The 18521-nt window shown below is 42.2% G+C and overlaps 1 protein-coding gene across 4 annotated transcripts in view; it reads left to right on the forward strand.

Annotated features, from left to right (window-relative positions):
* The first annotated feature begins 3058 nt into the window (after window positions 1-3058).
* The window catches only part of C20H6orf141 (chromosome 20 C6orf141 homolog), a 72929-nt gene continuing 57466 nt past the window's right edge, over window positions 3059-18521 (forward strand). For 2 of the 4 annotated variants that reach the window (XM_065913123.1, XM_065913122.1), the window contains exons 1-2: window positions 3059-3975; window positions 6738-7036. In XM_065913123.1, coding sequence (XP_065769195.1) covers window positions 3131-3697 — 567 coding nt within the window. In that variant the 5' untranslated portion in view covers window positions 3059-3130 and the 3' untranslated portion in view covers window positions 3698-3975; window positions 6738-7036. Of the gene's footprint in view, window positions 3976-4933; window positions 5521-6318; window positions 6712-6737; window positions 7037-18521 lie in introns of those variants that run through there. The other 2 variants (XM_065913125.1, XM_065913126.1) reach the window with 2 other exon arrangements.

Consider the following 18521-nt stretch of genomic DNA (forward strand, 5'->3'; position numbering starts at 1 on the left):
CTGACTCCTCAGTAAGTGCCATGGGGGCAGGTATGAGAGTTGGAGTTCATACAGTCCGGCAAAGAAATCTGTTCCTATTGTACCAACTCCCTATTCCCTCGGCAACAATTTTGATCTCTACCCATTTTAAAGTCTGGTATCCTCACTTTCCCAACAAATCTGTCAGCTCCTAATATCTTTAGGACAAAGTCTATTTTTCTTAAATTAGAGTGTGTTGTTTTTTGGTTGCTAAGTCATGTCTGACTCTTTGCGACCCCTTGGACCGTGACACGCCAGGCTTCCCAGTCCTTCACTATCTCCACGAGTTTGCTCAGTCTTATGTTCATAGGGTCAATGATGCCACCTGACCATTTCATCCTCTGTTGCCCTCTTCTCTCCCAGCCCTCAATCTTTCCCAGCACCAGGGACTTTTCGAATGAGTTGGCTCTTTGCATCTGGTGGCCATTCAGAAGGGAAGTAAATGGGTTCAGTTAGTCAGTACCCCTTATCAGGCTTTTATGCACTTTGAGATATTAAAGCACAGCAGACACGATTCTCCTGAAGGCAAGCAGCGTATTTCTTTGTTTTACATTCTTTTTAGACATTCTCTCACTGAGGTTTAATTTTTTTGACATTTCTTCTTAATATTCTTTTATGCATTAATACACAACTTCTTGACATCTGGAAATTCAGGTGTTACGTGGTGGGTGAGTCAGCTTCACTCCTCAGCAAATAGATTTTCCCTGTTCCCCATCCCCACTGTAATCCCTCATCCAATCCCCATCGGCTAGAAAATTTGAAATCTACAAATCTTGTGGTTTACATTATACTTCCCTCAGAATACAGACACCTTCTTCGAATTCTCCCAATACTCCTGCAAGGAAGGAAAACACAGTGTTCTTATTGCCACTTGAAAGCAAAAAATTTAAAAAAGTCCTAGAGTTTATCTCTGGTCTAGAGTATTATCTTTGGTAATGTTTCTCATAATGCTGTCATGGACCACTAGCATGAGGCTTGTTGAGGGTCTTGGTAAGAGTCCGCATTCTAAACCCTTCCCCAAATAGAATCCTTGAGAGTAGGGACGGCATTAACCTGCAGCTGATTTTCACATACATTAAAGTTAACTTAATAAGTATCTCCTATTTTTGGACAGAGGATTCAATGTATGTAACTCATGTAAAGAATAAAAACAAGAGGACAAGCAATTGTTTCCTCCATGTCCCCGTCACCTAGAACAGTGTCTGACATTTAGTATAAGTTCAGTGATGGCTGCTTAAGCAGATGAACAGAAAAGAACATGAAGTCACAGGTTGAAAACAGGAAAGTAATTTGTTAATAAAATGGGATCAAGCCTTTAAACTTGTGAGAATCCTGACTCCACTGTTTATTGGTGCTTGATTTTTATCCTCTCTGTTCTTCAAAGTTCTCAAGGAAACTATGGTAATAGTGTGACTTCCTTAGTTTGTGGTGAAGAATAAATGAGTTTAAATACATAGAGTGCCTAAAACACTCAAAAACTTTAGTTAATTGCAATTTAGCAGTAACTGGCCCCAGGTCAGACATCAAATCAGCCAGGTATGACCCAGGTTTTCTTACTTCTTTGCACATTTTTTTTTAAATGACTTGGCAGATCTCAGAAGGTCCTCTCTTTCCAAAATATCTCTTTCACCATGCTACTTGGTCCTTCAAATACAGGTAGGAATTTCCACCATTGCAGTCATTTTTCTAAAGCAGACAGGAAAACTGAGCACTTTCTAATACAGCAAGGACCTGGAAACAAAGTTTGAACTGGAAATCAGAAACTAAGTTTTGTTTTCTGTTAGCTAGCTCTATCCATTACTCTTAGGAAAGTTAAGCGTGTCAGAGGACCTTGTTATGGCTGTTCAGTGGCTAAGTCATGTCAGACTCTTTGCGTCCCCATAGACTGCACCAAACCAGGCTCTCCTGTCCCTCATTATCTCTCAGAGTTTGCTCAGATTCATGTCCATTGATTCTTATGATGCTATCTAACCATCTCATTCTCTGCCGCCCCCTCCTCCTGCCTTCAATCTTTCCCAGCATCAGGGTCTTTTCCAATGAGTCCACTCTTCACATCAGGTGGCAAGTACTGGAGCTTCACCATCAGTCCTAATGAATATTCAGGCTTGATTTCCTTTTGGATTGTCTGGTTTGATCTCCTTGCTGTTCAAGCGACTCTCAAGAGTCTTCTCTAGGATCACAATTCAGAGGGCCTGGTAATAAGTAGATTCTGAAAGTCTACCCAGAGATTCATATACATGTATTTTAATTTTGGGGGTTAAAGAGAAGTGTGTGTGTGTTGCGGGGCGGTGAGGCGGGGAGAAGGCACGGGAGTAGTGAAATGTGAAACTTTAAAAATGAACACAAAATTTTAAATCCTGAAGTTCTTTTAGCGGTTTGGTTTTATTTCCATTTGATCAAAGGCACTAATGCCCCTTCCTGGAACAAGCAAGATCATACATAACCAAAATGAAGACCAGCGTGACCACTGTCCTACTGATTCCCGCATTCCAATGGAAAAACAACAAATATGGCCAAAAGCCATTTCTCAAAGGGCTCCACATTTCTAGCTACATTCGATAAGCCTGGCAACCCGGTGGGGTGGGTTCGGAGTCACGGAAACTTTTATCAGAAGAACTTGATTAAATTAGTTTTTTTTTTTTTTTTTTTACTTTGTTCTTTCTTCACTCCAAGGAGAGTCCTTGGAAAGAAGGCAAACTTTATGCTAGGCATTTCGAAGAAGAAGTGGGGACTTGTGTGCAGTCCAAGTGTCTACCGTATCTGGAGATGGGCTGGAAATTAGTATAGAGCGGAGAAGAAAGAGCGGAGAGACTCGGAAATGAGACCACAGCGGCAGGGCTAGGATCACAGGTAGGAAGACGTGCGATCCGCGGCGGCGCAGGGGAGGCTGTGCGGGGTGGGAGGGGCGGGGTTGGGGGCGGTGTTTGGGCGCGGAGGCCTCTCGCCTTTAAAGGGCCGGAATACCGGAGAGCGTGGGCGGGGCACCGTAGCGGCCGCCGCCAGTCCGAGCCCCGGCAGGCGGGGCGCGCGAGGCCACGCCCGCGGCCGTCCGTCCCGCGCTTTCCCGAGCTCCGCTGGCGTTCGCTGCAAAATCCCGTGGAAGAACCACCGAATGAATGGCCCTCATACTGGGATGGGGGCCCCGGGTCCCCGCGGGGCTCCAGATCTCGCAGACTCGCCCCGCAGCGAGCAACGCTCCCGGCTGTTGGCGCGCGAGGCGGGGCGCGGGACTCCCCCGGCCCCAGGCGCCCCGAACCCCTCGGCGGCGGAATGGAGCCGCAGGCAGGGCGGCGCCCGCGAGGACCGCGGGAAGGGGGAGAAGGCGGACTGTGACTCCTGGGTCCGAGATAAAGTGCTCTTTCTTTTGCACCCGGAGAGGTGGTTGGGGACTCAGGGGGACGCCGCGCGGGAAGAGGTGGCCGATGAGGAGGTCCTTTTCGAGGCGGAAGGACAAGACCAGGCACCCAACCGCTCTTCTCCTCTCTTTCCACGGAAAATTCGAATTTCTGGCAGCCGTGTAGACGCTCCCTCTCGAGCTCCCAAACCCCTGCTCGTGCGTGTCTTGGATTATGAGGTGACACAAGAAGTCCTGGAGGTCGCTTGGGCGAAGGGCAGCCTGACCACGCTGACGGAGGAGCGCTCCATGACCGCGGTCACTTTCCGCACCAACAGGGAGTGAGGCGCGTGGCGGGGCGCCAGGATCCCCGGAGAAGCCCGCGCTCTCGGCAAAGAGGAACACCCGTGTGCACGCAGAGAGGATCGTTTCACCGACCGGATATACCCGGAGGAGGTTCAGTGGGCTAGAGGAGCCCGGGGAATGGTCGGGGACGGAGACACAGCGCTTATCGGGAAAATGCGCTTCCGGAAGCTCCAGCCTGCGGTGAACGAAACAGCAAGAACATTTTCAGAGTCTGCTCTCCCGGAAGGCACAGGGCACCCAATGCAGACTGAAGAACTGTAAGCGACAACTACCTCCTTAAATACTGTGGCTTAAATACTGTGACGGTCTGGCGACCTTAGAAGAGGGAACGAAATATTTTTTTCAGATTTGTAGAACGCGGGAATTTTGAAATAAGAAACTCTTGTTAATTCTTATTTTGCAATTCCTCTCACTAGGTCACTTTTCTGCCTCCGCCCCATTTCTCTAGGAGACCTGAAAGCAGAAGGGAAGTTTGAGGTCGGCTCTCTGCCGAGGGGTGGAGGTGGGAATATCTGGGGAGAGAGGCTTGTTTTAAAACTGGAATAGAAAGTAAAAGGAAATGGAAGAATAAAATGTAAAACAAAGCAGTCAGTAAACAAAATCTTTTTGTTACTTTTCTGATTCGGACATCTTTCTTCTTGTTTTCTTTTTTTCACATTTAAGTGTTAGGGCTTCCTCTATGCAGGAGACCAGAGGTCGGCCCCTGGGTCGGGAAGATCCCTTGGAGAAGGAAATGGCAACCCACTCTAGTATTCTTGCCTGGAGAGTTCCATGGACAGAGGGGGGCGGCAGTTCATGGGGTCGCAAAGAGTCCAACAGGACTGAGCGACTAACAAGCGTTGAGAAGTAAACAGGCGCTAGGAAAAGAAGGGGGGAAAACAGAAGGCAAAACTTTGAAAGTGAAATGCCATTTAAAAGGACTTTACCCCAAAGTACCTAATTTAGTTCAGTAAAAATGCCATTAATGTGAAAATTTTAGTTATTTTAATGTTTGAAATACTGCAAATAAAGGTGGATAGAAATGTATAGTTTGCCATAAAATGGCTACATCTTATTCAGAATTTCTTATTAAGATTTGTAGTCGAGACCGAATCAAAAATACATCTCTCTTGATGCTGTTGGGGAAAAACATTTCTTTTGATACTATTGAAACAACTCATTATTATTATTTTTTTTTTAATTTTTTGTTAAACACCATGTTTATTAACTCTCTAGTAGTGGGACCTGGTTTGAAGGTGTGTGAGGAGCAAAGCACCCTCTCTGGAGATGATCTGATGAACTGAAGGAGTGTCTGGTTGCTGCAGGAATTAATGAAACAAGTGGGGACTCACTCTTGAGGAGTAAAACTATTGAACATGGCCCCCTCCTAGACTCCTCCTTTGCCCCTTATTTTCAGTTTAGAGCTTGACAGACCCTCAGATGTGGTCTGACCCACCTCTTGCCAGACAAGACAGGTAAGATACGTCCCTGTTTTACAGATGAGCCAACCTAGACCTCGAGGTCAAGTGGTCACACAGCTAGTTACTGCATATGCTTACTAAGTAGATAATATGATCTGGTCATCTCTTGTAAAAGTTTGGGGGATGGCCTTTAGGACTTAGTTCTAGGGAGTCAGAGATGAGTGAGGGCAGCCTGGGTTTTTTGTTTCATGTTAATGAGAAATGTTAAGATCACCTTGGTGTTCTTGAGTCTGGCCAGGCCTGTAGCCTGGAGACTCACCCCTAGCAGTTCTCAGGCCAGTGTGACCTTCACTTGATTGGAATTAAGCATCTTGAGAGCTCATCTGTGCTTGAAATTGCTTGGTAGGTCAAAAAGGTAATATAGACTCCATGAAATGAATTATCTTTTTACCTAACAACCTGCCTGGATCCAATGTGAGGTTTAACATAGCAAACAAATTTCAGATCTGACTTAATAAGTTGTTGAGAGTCAACATGTGCCCCACGTGTTTGAGCTTTGAATATAGACAAGAAAAGTTGCTTTTTGTTTTTGTCTGCATGGCATGCAAGATCTTAGTTCTCCAATCTGGGATCAAGCCTGCGCCCTCAGCAGTGAAAATGCTGAGTCCTAACCACTGGATCTCCAGGGAATTCTCGAAAAGCCTCTTTAAAGGTGACCCAAAACAGTAGTATCTTTCCATTGCCTTCTCTGTGGAGCAGACTCAGGAGCTGAACTACTTGGGTTTGAAACCACTCCACATCTAACTAACCCTGTGCATTGGGGCAAGTGCTTCACCTCTCTGTGCCTCTGGGTCCTTAATTGTTAAATAAGAATAATAAATAGTATCAACCTTACAGGGTTTTTTCCTAGGATTAAGTTAGATGAAAAATATTTTGAACAGTGCTTGGCATATAGCAAATGTTCAAGGTTAATGTTTATTATTGTTTGTCTTATTGTTTAGTTCACTTTAGGCTTTTATTTAATAAAAAGTGTCAGAAGGCACACAACACAAAAAAACTTATAAATCCTAAACAAGTGGGTTTTATGGACTTTTTTCTGCATTCTTGAAAGAAGAGGCTTATTTCTAGCTTTTCCCAACATTTAATAGATCAGTAAATACATTCCTTAAATTCCTTAGTAATAGCCCCCCTTCTCCCCAGCTTGTGATAAGATTGATCCTAAGTCTAAGAGGCCCTGCACTTGACAGCCTTTGAAGAGGATTCACAGACTGCTTGATTCTCTGGCAGCTATGAGCTTGGAATACCTTCTTTAGGACCTGTCAGGTTAGTCTAGCTGCCCTCTGGGATTTGAAATCTGGGACCCTTGTCATCTCAGAAAAGCAGAATAAGAGAATTTTCATTTTATCTCCTTTCTTTCAAAAATGTGTTTATTCTAGTCAGTCAAATTCCTTTAATCCAAACGTTTGGGTTAATTTTCTTTCCTTTAAGTCAAAATTATTTTTAAAGCACTTATCAACCTCCCTGCCAACTGCCTACAATATGCTTATAGATTTTCTTTTAAAGCTGTCTCCCTGATGTAGAAAGTAATAAATTGAAGTCCTGTTGGGTTTGCTTCACAGGTGTTCCTGATCCCTGAGCAGAACCCTGTCATGGATGGAAGCTGAGGAATCTTCCGGTTAAAAGTGTCCCGGGAGTAAATCCAAATGGAAGCTTGGGCATCCTCAATGCCAACTTGATTTAAAGCCAAGTCTCTGAGAATGACTGGCTCTTGGATCTTTGGTCTTACCTCCACCTCACCAAATATGTAATCATATACAGCTGTCTTATGTGGATGGATCACAGCAACGACTTTGGAAGCCAGCTGACCACTCAAGTGGCCAAAGACACATATGACAGCCACATAACTGCCATGGATCAGGCAAGTGTCAGCCTCTTTTAACCTTTGTCCACAGCCTCCATCAACTTTGAGAGTTGCTGATCTTATTCTTGTTGGTCATCACTAGCACTTGAAGTGCCTTTTTGCTTAAAAAAACAGAGAGAAAGGATAAAGAGAAAAAGCTCTCCGTCAACAGAAAAAGTTACATTCATTGCAAGAAAATTTAAGGAAATGTTAGTTTGTGAGGAAAAAGAAAAATGAAATAAAAACTCACCCATGACCCCAGATCTCTTTTAATATTTGGAATGTCTCCAGTCTGGTTTTATTTATTTGATTTTTAAATGTATGTATATATGTGCATATATACATACAACTTTTCTGAGCATTAACAATATATAAAATCTGAGTATTCATATAAAGTAATGCATACTAGGATGCTATTCAAGGTGTGGTCTGTGAACCAGCAACTTGGGCATCATGAAGAATGGGTTTTTAAGAAATGCAGAATTCTAGGCCCCACTCTTAAGTCTATTGAATCAGATTTCTCATTTTGTCAAGATCCCTGGGTGATTCATATTAAAGCTTGACAGGTATTGACATATATGCTATATTTACGGCTGTATCCTACTCTTTCACTTACAAAAATGAAAAAAAAATTATTTTTTCTATATTCCTCAATAATTGTTAACAATGTTGTGGAAATAACACTTTGTAGAATTATGAAAACATTTAGAGATTACAAAAGAGTGAAATATGTATTGCTGTGTGAATTGGCAAAGCGATCTCTAAAAAGTTTTGTTGTCTTTTTCTTTTTTAAGCCTTATTATTCTAAGGTTTTCCCAATGGAAGACTGATTGGTTATTGGAGCTCAAACTATTTCAGAAATGTGATTCTTTTATTGTCTAATAATGTGAAACAATACTTAAAAATCTCCCTAAGGGAAGTGGGCAGGAAGTCTTTAAAGAAAACCCAATTACAACACTTACAGGCTGAGTCAGGACTTGCCAGCCACTGGTAATGAATTGGGAGGGGGTGGGGGGAAGGTGGAGCCTGAATTTGAATCAACTGATTCAGATAAGAAAACAAAGACTGCTACTCTTGAACACCCTGACTTCTTATGACTGTGGTCAGTACTTTGCTCTTTAATTAGGGAGGGGAAATCTTTATTACTTTGTTTCTGTAGATGAAGATAAGGAAAGAAACAATCCAGTTTACTTTGGAAAGAGTAAGGAATTATAATCAGTTATTAGGCACATTGTAGCTAATAGTTAACAAAACTTAAGACTTGGTTAGTTTCAAAGCAACGAATTAATTAAAATTCAAACTTAGGTTTCTAAGATCCAGTGAGTACTTTCGGAAGGCTGCAGCCTTAAAAAATAAGACAAACAGAGGCTGTTCATTCAGAGCTTGGTTATAGAAAGGGAGTCGGCTGATATCACCTGTACTGGGCAGGGGAGTGAAGGCAGGCACGGTAGAGGGAAACTTTTATAGTGACCAAGAAGATGATGTTAACTTTATTCTCAGCTCAAGCTATACTTCAGTTTTTTCCCTGACTATAGCTTCTGAGCCCCTTTTCCTTAGATCATTGTAACTGAAAGTGGGATCAGGCTGCTGGCCACTCAAATGCCCATTCTGAAGCAAGGTTGGTGGAAAGGACAGTTTGCCTTATTTTAGATGCTGGCCCACTGACAACTCCAGCGGGCTAGAGCTTTTGTAGACAGAGGGTGGTGGCGACATGCAGAAACAGCATCATCAGCTCTGACAGTCATCTTGAAATTGGTCATCAGTGGTCTGACTCGTGTCTTTGTGATTAAGTACAGTTAATCTTCAGTTCCAGAGTCAGTTTGTTTCCTGGAGGCCAGTACTTGGAACTGTGGCAGCTTAAGTCATGGCTGTAGTCTGGTCATCATGTAGTTAGCTTCTGCCTGGTGGGGATTTCAGTATCTGCAACACCGCTCACAGGATATGGCTCAGAATGTTATCTATAACCGTTGAAAAGCAAGGACTTGAAAAGTCCTTAACTTTGCTTAGTATTAATAGCGAAACTATTATTGTTTTGTCCTGCTTTTCTTTGCTTCTGTGTTTTCTCAGTTCTCTGATTAAACTTGTTCTTTGGTTAAAGTTTTTCCACAGACAAAAGGCAGGTGGAGGTTGTCGGCAGGAAGACCATAGGATCTTGCTGCGTTTCAGCATTACTTGAGAAAACTCGCGATTGTAAATTTCTTTCTCTGCCCCTTTGAGATGTAAATCTCCTGACCTCTTGCCAGTTTTACAACCCAGGAACTGGACTGTCTTGTCTCAAGGACCAGAAGCAATTCCTTTGAAATATAATCTAGAAAGATGAGGGCCCCAGCTCCTAGTTTCTGCAAGGGAGTCAGGACCCACATTCATAACTTCAGAGCCCAACTAACCTCAGTGCTTAAAAACTCACGTTTTGTTTCAGAGGACTTGCAGTCTCTCAAACCAGTGGTGTTTACTAAGACTGTTTCTCTGTCTTTTTTTTTTTTAATTTATTATCACATGTGATCTGACTATTACCCATTTATATTGTTCATCACTCATCTTGAAGACAGAAACTAGAAGACCCAGTTACAGAGTTCTGGAAGGTCCAGTCACAGAATTCTGTTTTTGGAGAAAATCACATTATAATTCTTGGAATGCAGCACTGCAAGGAGTTTCTTTATGGAGTGAACTATACTTTGGCGTAGTGCAGCCCTGACTGTTGACACCCAAAATGCTGCATAATGGGTTACTGCCATCTTACTGAGAGTAAAGTAAGAACTGCACAGCGTCCATGTAGGCAGAGGGCACAATCCATTGATCGCTGAGGCTGTTAGGTGCACAAGCCTAATCCTAAAGCTGATTTGTTGGACAAACCTGCCCCAGGCTCAGAACCCTGAGTGTTAAAGCTGATTTGCGTGCCTGTTGGATAACCCTTAGGCACATGTCTCGCTTCTAAAACATTTTGTGACCTTGAACTTATTTTGAAAGCCTGCTGGGTCCATGAAAAAGTAGGTACAAATGAATACCCTGAATTCAGCTTACTTGGGAGAGAGACAAGGAGGTATATGGGGCACCAGATAATTTTTAAATCAAAGGACTTTAAGGGAGGCCTTGTGAATGCAGCCACCATGTGTAAGGATTCCCTGACCACTGATGTCCATATTTCAGAGAGAAGCCCTGTGCCAGTCTATGGACTTCCCAAGCCAGCCTCAATATTGGCCAAGATTCCAGAGGTTATATGGGCTCAGGCTTTACAATCTCTCCATCCCAGCATCCCATCTGGATGGGAAAATGTACAAACCTAACAAGTGAAATAATCTTAAAATATAGGAGTAGAAGAAAGGAGGTTCAGTGATCTGTATTCAGTGACGGAGTTCTCTTCAGGCAATGAGCAGGGGGCCCCTGCTCATTGTAAGCAGTACGGTAAGCAGTACATCCGATTCAGAGATTTAAAAATAATGACACACACAGTGAAAAAAAAAAAAAAAATAATGACAACACTGGACTAAAAGCCTGTCGGCTTTTTTATCATTGCTATGGGCTTAAAATAAATAAAAAGATAAAATACTTGTCTCTGAAGAAAGCTATTGCTAATCTAAAATGTAAAAAAATTCCTGTGATTTCTGTTTGAAGTTTAACAGTTCAGAGGTAAGCCTCCAGTGAGCATATTTTTATTTTCCTTTACTGTTTTTTTTCATATAAGAACTCTCAGTGTTGTCCTCCTAATTAATCTCTTTCTCCCTCTCTCTCTCTCTCAAACACACACACACACAAACACACACACACACACGGTCTCTCTTTCATACACATACAGAATCAGCAACATGCATTCATTTAGAGAGTAAGTTCCTAAGACTTCAGAATCTAACTCACCTGGAATACACTTTGTCTCTAACCCCTGTATATTCCTATATTTCAACAGTAGATGTAGTATAAATTTGTAAGACAGGAGTTGTAGTGATTAAGAAAGAGAACTCAAGTTACTTCAGTTCTGATATTATCTGTGACGTATGTATAAAATTCTAGATAGGGAAACAATGCAATGTAATATTTTTTGTTTAATAAGTGCAAATTTAGTTCACTCATGAACAGTTTTATTGGATTTGGATAATTAATATGAAGTTTATTATTTATTGATTTTCTTTAAGAATGAATCAAGAAAAGGAAACATTCCATGAATGGTATAATTTAGTAGTTTCTGTTTGTTTTGTAGACATTTCTACTCAATGTAAAAACTAGACAGTTTTACTAAAGTGTATTAGTTGCTTGACAGTTATTCACATATAATAATTATATCAGACTCACCAAAGGATCAAAATTATTTACTGTATGATTACTATTGAATATTTTCTCATATTAATGTTAAAAATCATCTGCTTTTGGTGTCACATTCACTAAGTATGCCACTGCCGATATCTAGTCATAAAGTCATAAAAATGGACAACTGAAAGGATTGGAATTAAAACTCAGATTTCCTGATTTTGAATCACAGCTATTTCTGTTGATCTCTATGTAAAAGAAAGCAGTCCATGAATTAATTTTGACTTTAGATTTAGAATTACCTGTATATTATGGAACACCAATTATGTTTTATGGGCAATTCAGAAAATGCAGCTGTCTCTTGAATATGCTTAAACAAATTAAAATTAGGAAGCCCCATTTTTTTTTTTTTAATCATTTAGTTCCACTGGGAAGCCAGGGTACCTGAGTATTCCCCAGTCTGATCCATTCTTTCTTTTTAAATTATTATTTATTTTATTTTTGGCCGCTCTGGGTCTTTGTTGCTGCACACGGGCTTTCTCTAGTTGTGGTGGGTGGAGGCTGCTGTCTAGTTGCGGCGCGTGGGCTGCTCACTGTGGTGACTTCTCTTGTGTTGGAGCACAGGCTCTAGGACGCAGGCCCAGAAGCTGTGGTACATGGGCTTAGTTGCCCTGCAGCACATGAGATCTTCCCGGACCAGGGATCAAACCCGTGTCCCCTGCATTTGCAGCTGGATTCTTAACCACAGGACCACCAGGGAAGTCCCCCATCTGCCTCATTCTAAAAAGGGCTTGTGGAGAATGCTGGATTGGGGATGACCAAGGCCTTAGTACTTTTCTCTGCCTGATTAGGGCTTCCCTAGTGGCTCAGACGGGAAAGCGTCTGTCTGCAATGCAGGAAACCCGGGTTTGATCCCTGGGTCGGGAAGATCCCCTGGAGAAGGAAATGGCAGTCCATGCTGGTACTCTTGCCTGGAAAATCCCATGGACGATTAATCTTAAGCAGGCTAGTTTCTGACTCTAGACTTTGATCTCCCTTTTCCTTAGAGAATTTACTTGAGAATATTTTTAATTATAAATTATTTCTCTGCCCCTTTAAGATGTAAATATTTTGGAAAATCTCTTGCTAGTTTTACAATACAGGGATGTCTCAAGAACATGGGACACATCCCGTGGAAATGTAACCTTTGAGGAACTCAGTGTCCCTATTTCCCAGGCTCTGAGGGTGAGTAGGAGCCTAACTTCTGTTGGTAAAAATGAGCAAACACAGATCTAGAATCAGAGAAAAACATTTGCAAATGAAAGAATAATTCAGTGTGCAGGACACATCCCATTGACCGCCCTCCACACTCCAGGACTTTTCTGCTAGCTCACAGTTTAATTCTGTCACTCATTTGTGTCCGACTCTTTGCGACCCCATGGATTGTAGCATGTCAGGCTTCCCTGTCCATCACCAACTCCTGGATCTTGCTCAAACTCACATTCATTGAGTCGGTGATGCCATTCAACCATCTCATCCTCTGTTGTCCCTTCTCCTGCCTTCAATCTTCTAGCATAGGATCTTTTACAATGAGTCAGCTTTTTCCATCAGGTGGCCAAAGTATTAGAGTTTCAGCTTCAGCATCAGTCCTTCCAATGAATATTAAGGACTGATTTTCTTTAGAATTGACTGGTTTGATCTCCTTGCAGTCCAAGAGACTCTCAAGAGTTTTCTCCAACACCACAGTTCAAAAGCATCAATTCTTTGGTGGCCAGCCTTCTTTATGGCCCAACTCTACTGGAAAAACCATAGCTTTGGCTAGATGAACCTTTGTCAGCAAAGTAATGTCTCTGCTTTTTAATATGCTGTCTAGGTTGGTCATAGCTTTTCTTCCAAGGAGCAAGCGTCTTTTAATTTCACAGCTGCATTCACCATCTGCAGTGATTTTGGAGCCCAAGAAAATAAAGTCTGTCACTGTTTCCATTGTTTCCCCATCTATTTGCCATGAAGTAATGGGACCGGATACCATGGTCTTAATTTTTTGAAAGTTGAATTTTAAGCCAACTTTTTCACTCTCCTCTTTCACTTTCAGGAGGTTCTTTAGTTCCTCTTCTCATTCTGCCATAAGGGTGGTGTCATCTGCATATCTAAAGTTATTGATATTTCTCCCGGCAATCTTGATTCCAGCTTGTGCTTCATCCAGCCCAGCATTTCACATGATGTACTCTGCATATAAGCTAAATAAGCAAGTTGACAATATATAGCTTTGAGGTAATCCTTTTCCAATTTGTAACCAGTCTGTTGTTCATGTCCGGTTCTGACTGTAGGTTCTTGACTTGCATACAGGTTTCTCAGGAGGCAGGTAAGGTGGTCTGGTATTCCCATCTCTTGAAGAATTTTCCACTGTTTGTTATGATTCACACAGTCAAAGGCTTTAACATAGTCACTGAAGCAGAAGTAGATGTTTTTCTGGAATTCTCTTGCTTTTTCAATGATCCAACAGATGTTGACAATTTGATTTCTGGTTCCTCTACCTTTTCTGAATCCAGTTTGAACATCTGGAAGTTCATGTTCAAATACTGTTGAAGCATAGCTTGGAGACTTTTGAGCATTACTTGGCTACTGTGTGAGATGAGTGCAATTGTGCAGTAGCTTGAACATTCTTTGGCATTGCCTTTCTTTGGGATTGAAATGGAAACTGACCTCTTCCAGTCCTGTGGCCACTGCTGAGTTTTTTCCAAATTTGCTGGCATATTGAGTGCAGCACTTTAATGGTATCATATTTTAGTATTTGAAATAGCTCAGCTGGAATACTATCACCTCAACTAACTTTGTTCATAGTGATGCTTCCTAAGGCCCACTTGACTTTGCACTCCAGGAAGATTGGCTCTGAGTGATTACACCATTGTGGTTATCTGGGTCATTAAAATCTTTTTTTGTATAGTTCTGTGTATTCTTGCTACCTCTTCTTAATATCTTCTGCTTCTGTTAGGTCCATACCATTTTTGTCCTTTATTGTGCCCTTCTTTGCATGAAATGTTCCCTTGATGTCTCTGATTTTCTTGAAGAAGTCTCTAGTCTTTCCCATTCTATTGTTTTCCTCTATTTCTTTGCACTGATCACTTAGGAAGGCTTTCTTATCTCTCCTTGGTATTCTTTGGAACTCTGCATTCAGATGGATATATCTTTCCTTTTCTCCTTTGCCTTTTGCTTCTCTTCTTTTCTCGGCTACTTGTAAGGCCTCCTCAAGCAACCATTTCCCTTTTTGCACTCCTTTTTCTTGGGGATGATTTTGATCACCGCCTCCTGTACAATGTTACGAACCTCCATCCATAGTTCTTCAGGCACTGTCAGATCTAATCCCTTGAATTCAATAGCTCACATTAGCACTTAAAAACCTTTCCCTCCCTTGTTTCAGTTTTATTGAGCTCAGACTAAATTCTGGCCTCTCTCCCCTATTGCAATAGCCTTAAATAAAGCCTTCCTTTACTGTTTAACCCTGCCCAGTGCAATTTTACCTTTGACAGGAATCAGATGAGAGCAGGGGAGAATCGTTTATGTTGATATTAGGGACATCCATTTGATTTGTAAAGGCTAAAGATGCTTTGTGTCTCACGGGAACCGACAGTGATTTCTTTGTTCTGCTCATAGGTCCCTTGGGTATGACTTTACTGGGACACAGAGCACTGAACATAGAGAAGGGGGGATGGTCTTCAAGTTCCAGCTATGTCAGAAGCAGGATCCTCATTTTCTGACTTCAGCGAATTGGTCATACTCACAAGCAATGATCTGTTATTAATCATCCTATATTGATTGAATCAATGAATGAAGCCAATATCTTATGTTTAATGAGACCCTCGCTTAAGAGTTGAATTTTCTTTGCTGCAGATTTTAAGATATTCATGAGCATTCTAGACAAAGCATTATACAGCACCCCCCTCCCCTGCCCCAAGCAATTAGAGCTAGTAATACACAGATGTCTCATATGCCTTGGAGGAAAAGGACAGTTTCTTGGACTGGAGGGGAAAACCTTAGGACACTAAGTAAATGTTCTATTTGTCAAATGTAGTGTTGATGTGTAGTGTCTTGGGCAATGGCAGTAAGGAGGTTTTTGCTACAGAGATTAACAGAGGAACCCAATCTGACTTAACACTAGAGGCCTCTGGGACGATATGACTGCCTGCTAAAGCAATGCTGAAGGACTTGTCGGAGTACACGGCTATCAAGACGCAGAACAGTGCAGTCAGTGTGGAGGACCACAAGATAACACAGAGAGAACTGGGATGGGAGCTGGCATGCAGACCCTAGGCTCGGGGCAGAGCACCCATCTTGTGAGGCATTGGTTGAATGATGACACCAGTATCCCGGGTTAGGTCCAAGTCCAGATGGGAGACCCCAGGGGTGACTGGAAGGCGAACTTCTGCAGGAGACTCATGAAGAAAAGCAAAAGTTCCATCTTGACCAGTGACTCCCTAGCCCACATCTGGGGACCTAGAGAGGTGGATGGTAGTGAAGGGCTATAAGACAGATCAAAAATCTGCAAAACTGGTGTGGACAAAGAAGGAAACCATCCGTGTGTGATCTCTTCTCCTTCAGAATGTGTGAGTCAGTCAACCCCTTGTGAGTTTTATAGGCTCTGTCTCCTAGCTGAAACATCGGAAATAGAAAATTAATTGGGCGCCCCTCAGGGAGACAATTTTAAGATTTCAATGTGAAACATGTTATGACAGGTAAAACTGAGTATGTGATGAGACTGCATAGGAAAGTGAGCTAAAGAAGGGCTCACCTCCGTGTGAGATCTTTGTATCTAAGTTCTGGTACACACGGAGAGAAGTGAGCCAGCACACGGGGAAGATGAGTCAGCTGTGGTGACGCATTGGAGGGTGGGAAGGAACAGGACTCTGACTAGAACTCCAGACACGAGGTCACGAGTCTCAGACCTGAGGCTGCATGTGTGACTAGAACCTAGATCACGCTGGAGCCCTTGAAGAAGAGAGTTTGGCTAGTACTATTTTTTTTTTTTAGTACTATTTTTAAAATATGAGTTATTGGGGGAATGTCAAGATGTTTAAAAACTGGAATAAGTTCATAGAGCAGTATAGCACAACAAACTATACTCAAATGTTGTAATAACATATAAGGGAAAAGTATCTGAAAAAGAATAGATATATGTATATATTTAACTGACTCATACTTCTGTACACTTAAAACCAACACAACTTTGTAAATCAACTATACTGCAAAAAAAAAAAAATTTTAAAAGAAACACTAGCATTTGCACAATTAAAGCAAGGCTTTTTATAGATGGAGCGAAGTGGATTTGCCCATAGTTACCCTGCTCAACTTTCTCTTCACATTCCCAAGCCTCTGCCCTAGCCTCAGCCACAAGGAATCTTCTAGGATTCCTTGAGAAAATGTCATTCCAATGCCCAATGTCCTATAGCCCATTGAAAGGTAGGGGAGGACTCTTCCATATTTCTGAAGTTTAGTGCCACATGGCAAAGTACAGAACCTTAGCCCTGGCCTTGAGACAGGGCCAAATCTCTTCAGATCTTTTGAATCACCATTGTCAAGTAAGATGCCTTACCTACTAAAAAGGCTATGAAAGCTTCCTTCTTGATAAACTTCCCAGTAGAGTCAAGCAAATGCTCAGGGTTAAAGGTGTGTGGGTTTTCCCACTGTGTTTGATCTCAAAGTACAGAGTTCAGCAAAAAGATGACCTCAGTGCCCTAGAGATAAAAGTGTTATTAGTGACAGAGATGAAATTCCTTCCTAAAAGGGTGGCCTTGGTTGGCAATTTTAGAGAAGCAGTGTAGTCTAGAAGGGACAGGAAATAGAGAAAGGGGAGATGGCACTTGAGTTTGAGTACAGGGTAGTCATATACTCAAACAAATTTTCATCTGGTACCCGCTGAAAAACACAAACCTTGGATTCAGAACTAGGAACAAGTTCTGACTTAGCCATGTATCTGCTGTGTGACACCACCATGTTATTTAACTTTTGATAACTTCACGTGATGAGAGTTTAAAGTCCTCATTTGGTGACTGTGAGCCTTCCTGGCCATCTTGGGGGCTCCAAAAGCCTTGACCTTTTATCTCCAGAGACTGTGTCAGTGGACAAACTAAATTTAACAAGCCCATCAAAACAAATCCTCAAAAATAAGCCAGCCCAACTTCCTTGGCTATGACATAAAAATTAATAATACATTATGAATTCACACCGAGCAAATATCACCTGCTGTGTAGGTAGACATTCCGTTGCCTCTGGTTGAATGACTGGGGTGAGGGGAGACCGGGAGGGAGGGAAGAAGAAGGAAGGATGGAGGGACCAGAGTGAGGGCAGAGATTGCCTGACAGTTCATCTCAGCGCTTCTGTGATTTTGAGCAGCATTCTGATGTTCTTTCCCTCTTGCCTCATCCCCCTTCTTAAACCCTTACCTTTGGAATATAGTAGTTTTTAAATATAGTATTTGTGGTGGTTGCTCGGGGGAAGCCTCGTGCGGACAGGATATCAGCAAATCTCTGTACTTCGTGAATGACAGCATCTGTGTGTGGCATTTGAGTTCCGTGTGCCCTTCGAGGCTGGGTGGACCGCGTGACTTTGGCAATCTCATCATGGACCTTTTCTGGATAAAAGAGAGAATGGTTAGAGTCCGTGGTGGGATGGGTGTTGGAACAGTCTCTCCACTTTCTCTAAATATGAAAGTCAAACCCAAGTACTCTGAGTTCTGCTCCCACCCCCAGCCCTCTATTCCTAGGATCCTCTGAGGACCCTTCAGATCATCTCAGGATGTTTAGAGAGCAAATCTGCTTTCTTTTATCACAAGGAGACTAAAGGTACAAACTCTCCTCAAGGGTACCAGTTAAAGGTATGGCTCTAGAATTCTGCATTGTCCAGTCCAACGGATTTCTGCCTCCTCTACTTCAGGCAATGCCCTGAATCTTAGGAGGCTTACTCTGGATCTCAGGATATTGTGACATGAACAGAATCCTCCAGCAAAGGGTGGAAACCATGCTCTGTGTACCTGCTGCAAACAGATTATTAACAAATACCACCAAAGTATCATCACTGAAATAATCAGTAGATGTAACTTTCTTCTGAAAGAGGAAAAGGAATAATTAATGATGAAATAATTTTATCTGGGTAATCATCACAACCTCATGTGAATTTAAAGAATAAAGCAAAAAAAAAAAAAAAGAATAAAGCCTTGCATTCTTCCCTCGATTGAGTGGAAATTTTTTGAGACTGCTGTGCAGAATTTTAGGATAAAGCACATCCCAGATAC

Source organism: Muntiacus reevesi, chromosome 20 (assembly GCF_963930625.1).
Source record: "Muntiacus reevesi chromosome 20, mMunRee1.1, whole genome shotgun sequence".
Classification (NCBI taxonomy): domain Eukaryota; kingdom Metazoa; phylum Chordata; class Mammalia; order Artiodactyla; family Cervidae; genus Muntiacus; species Muntiacus reevesi.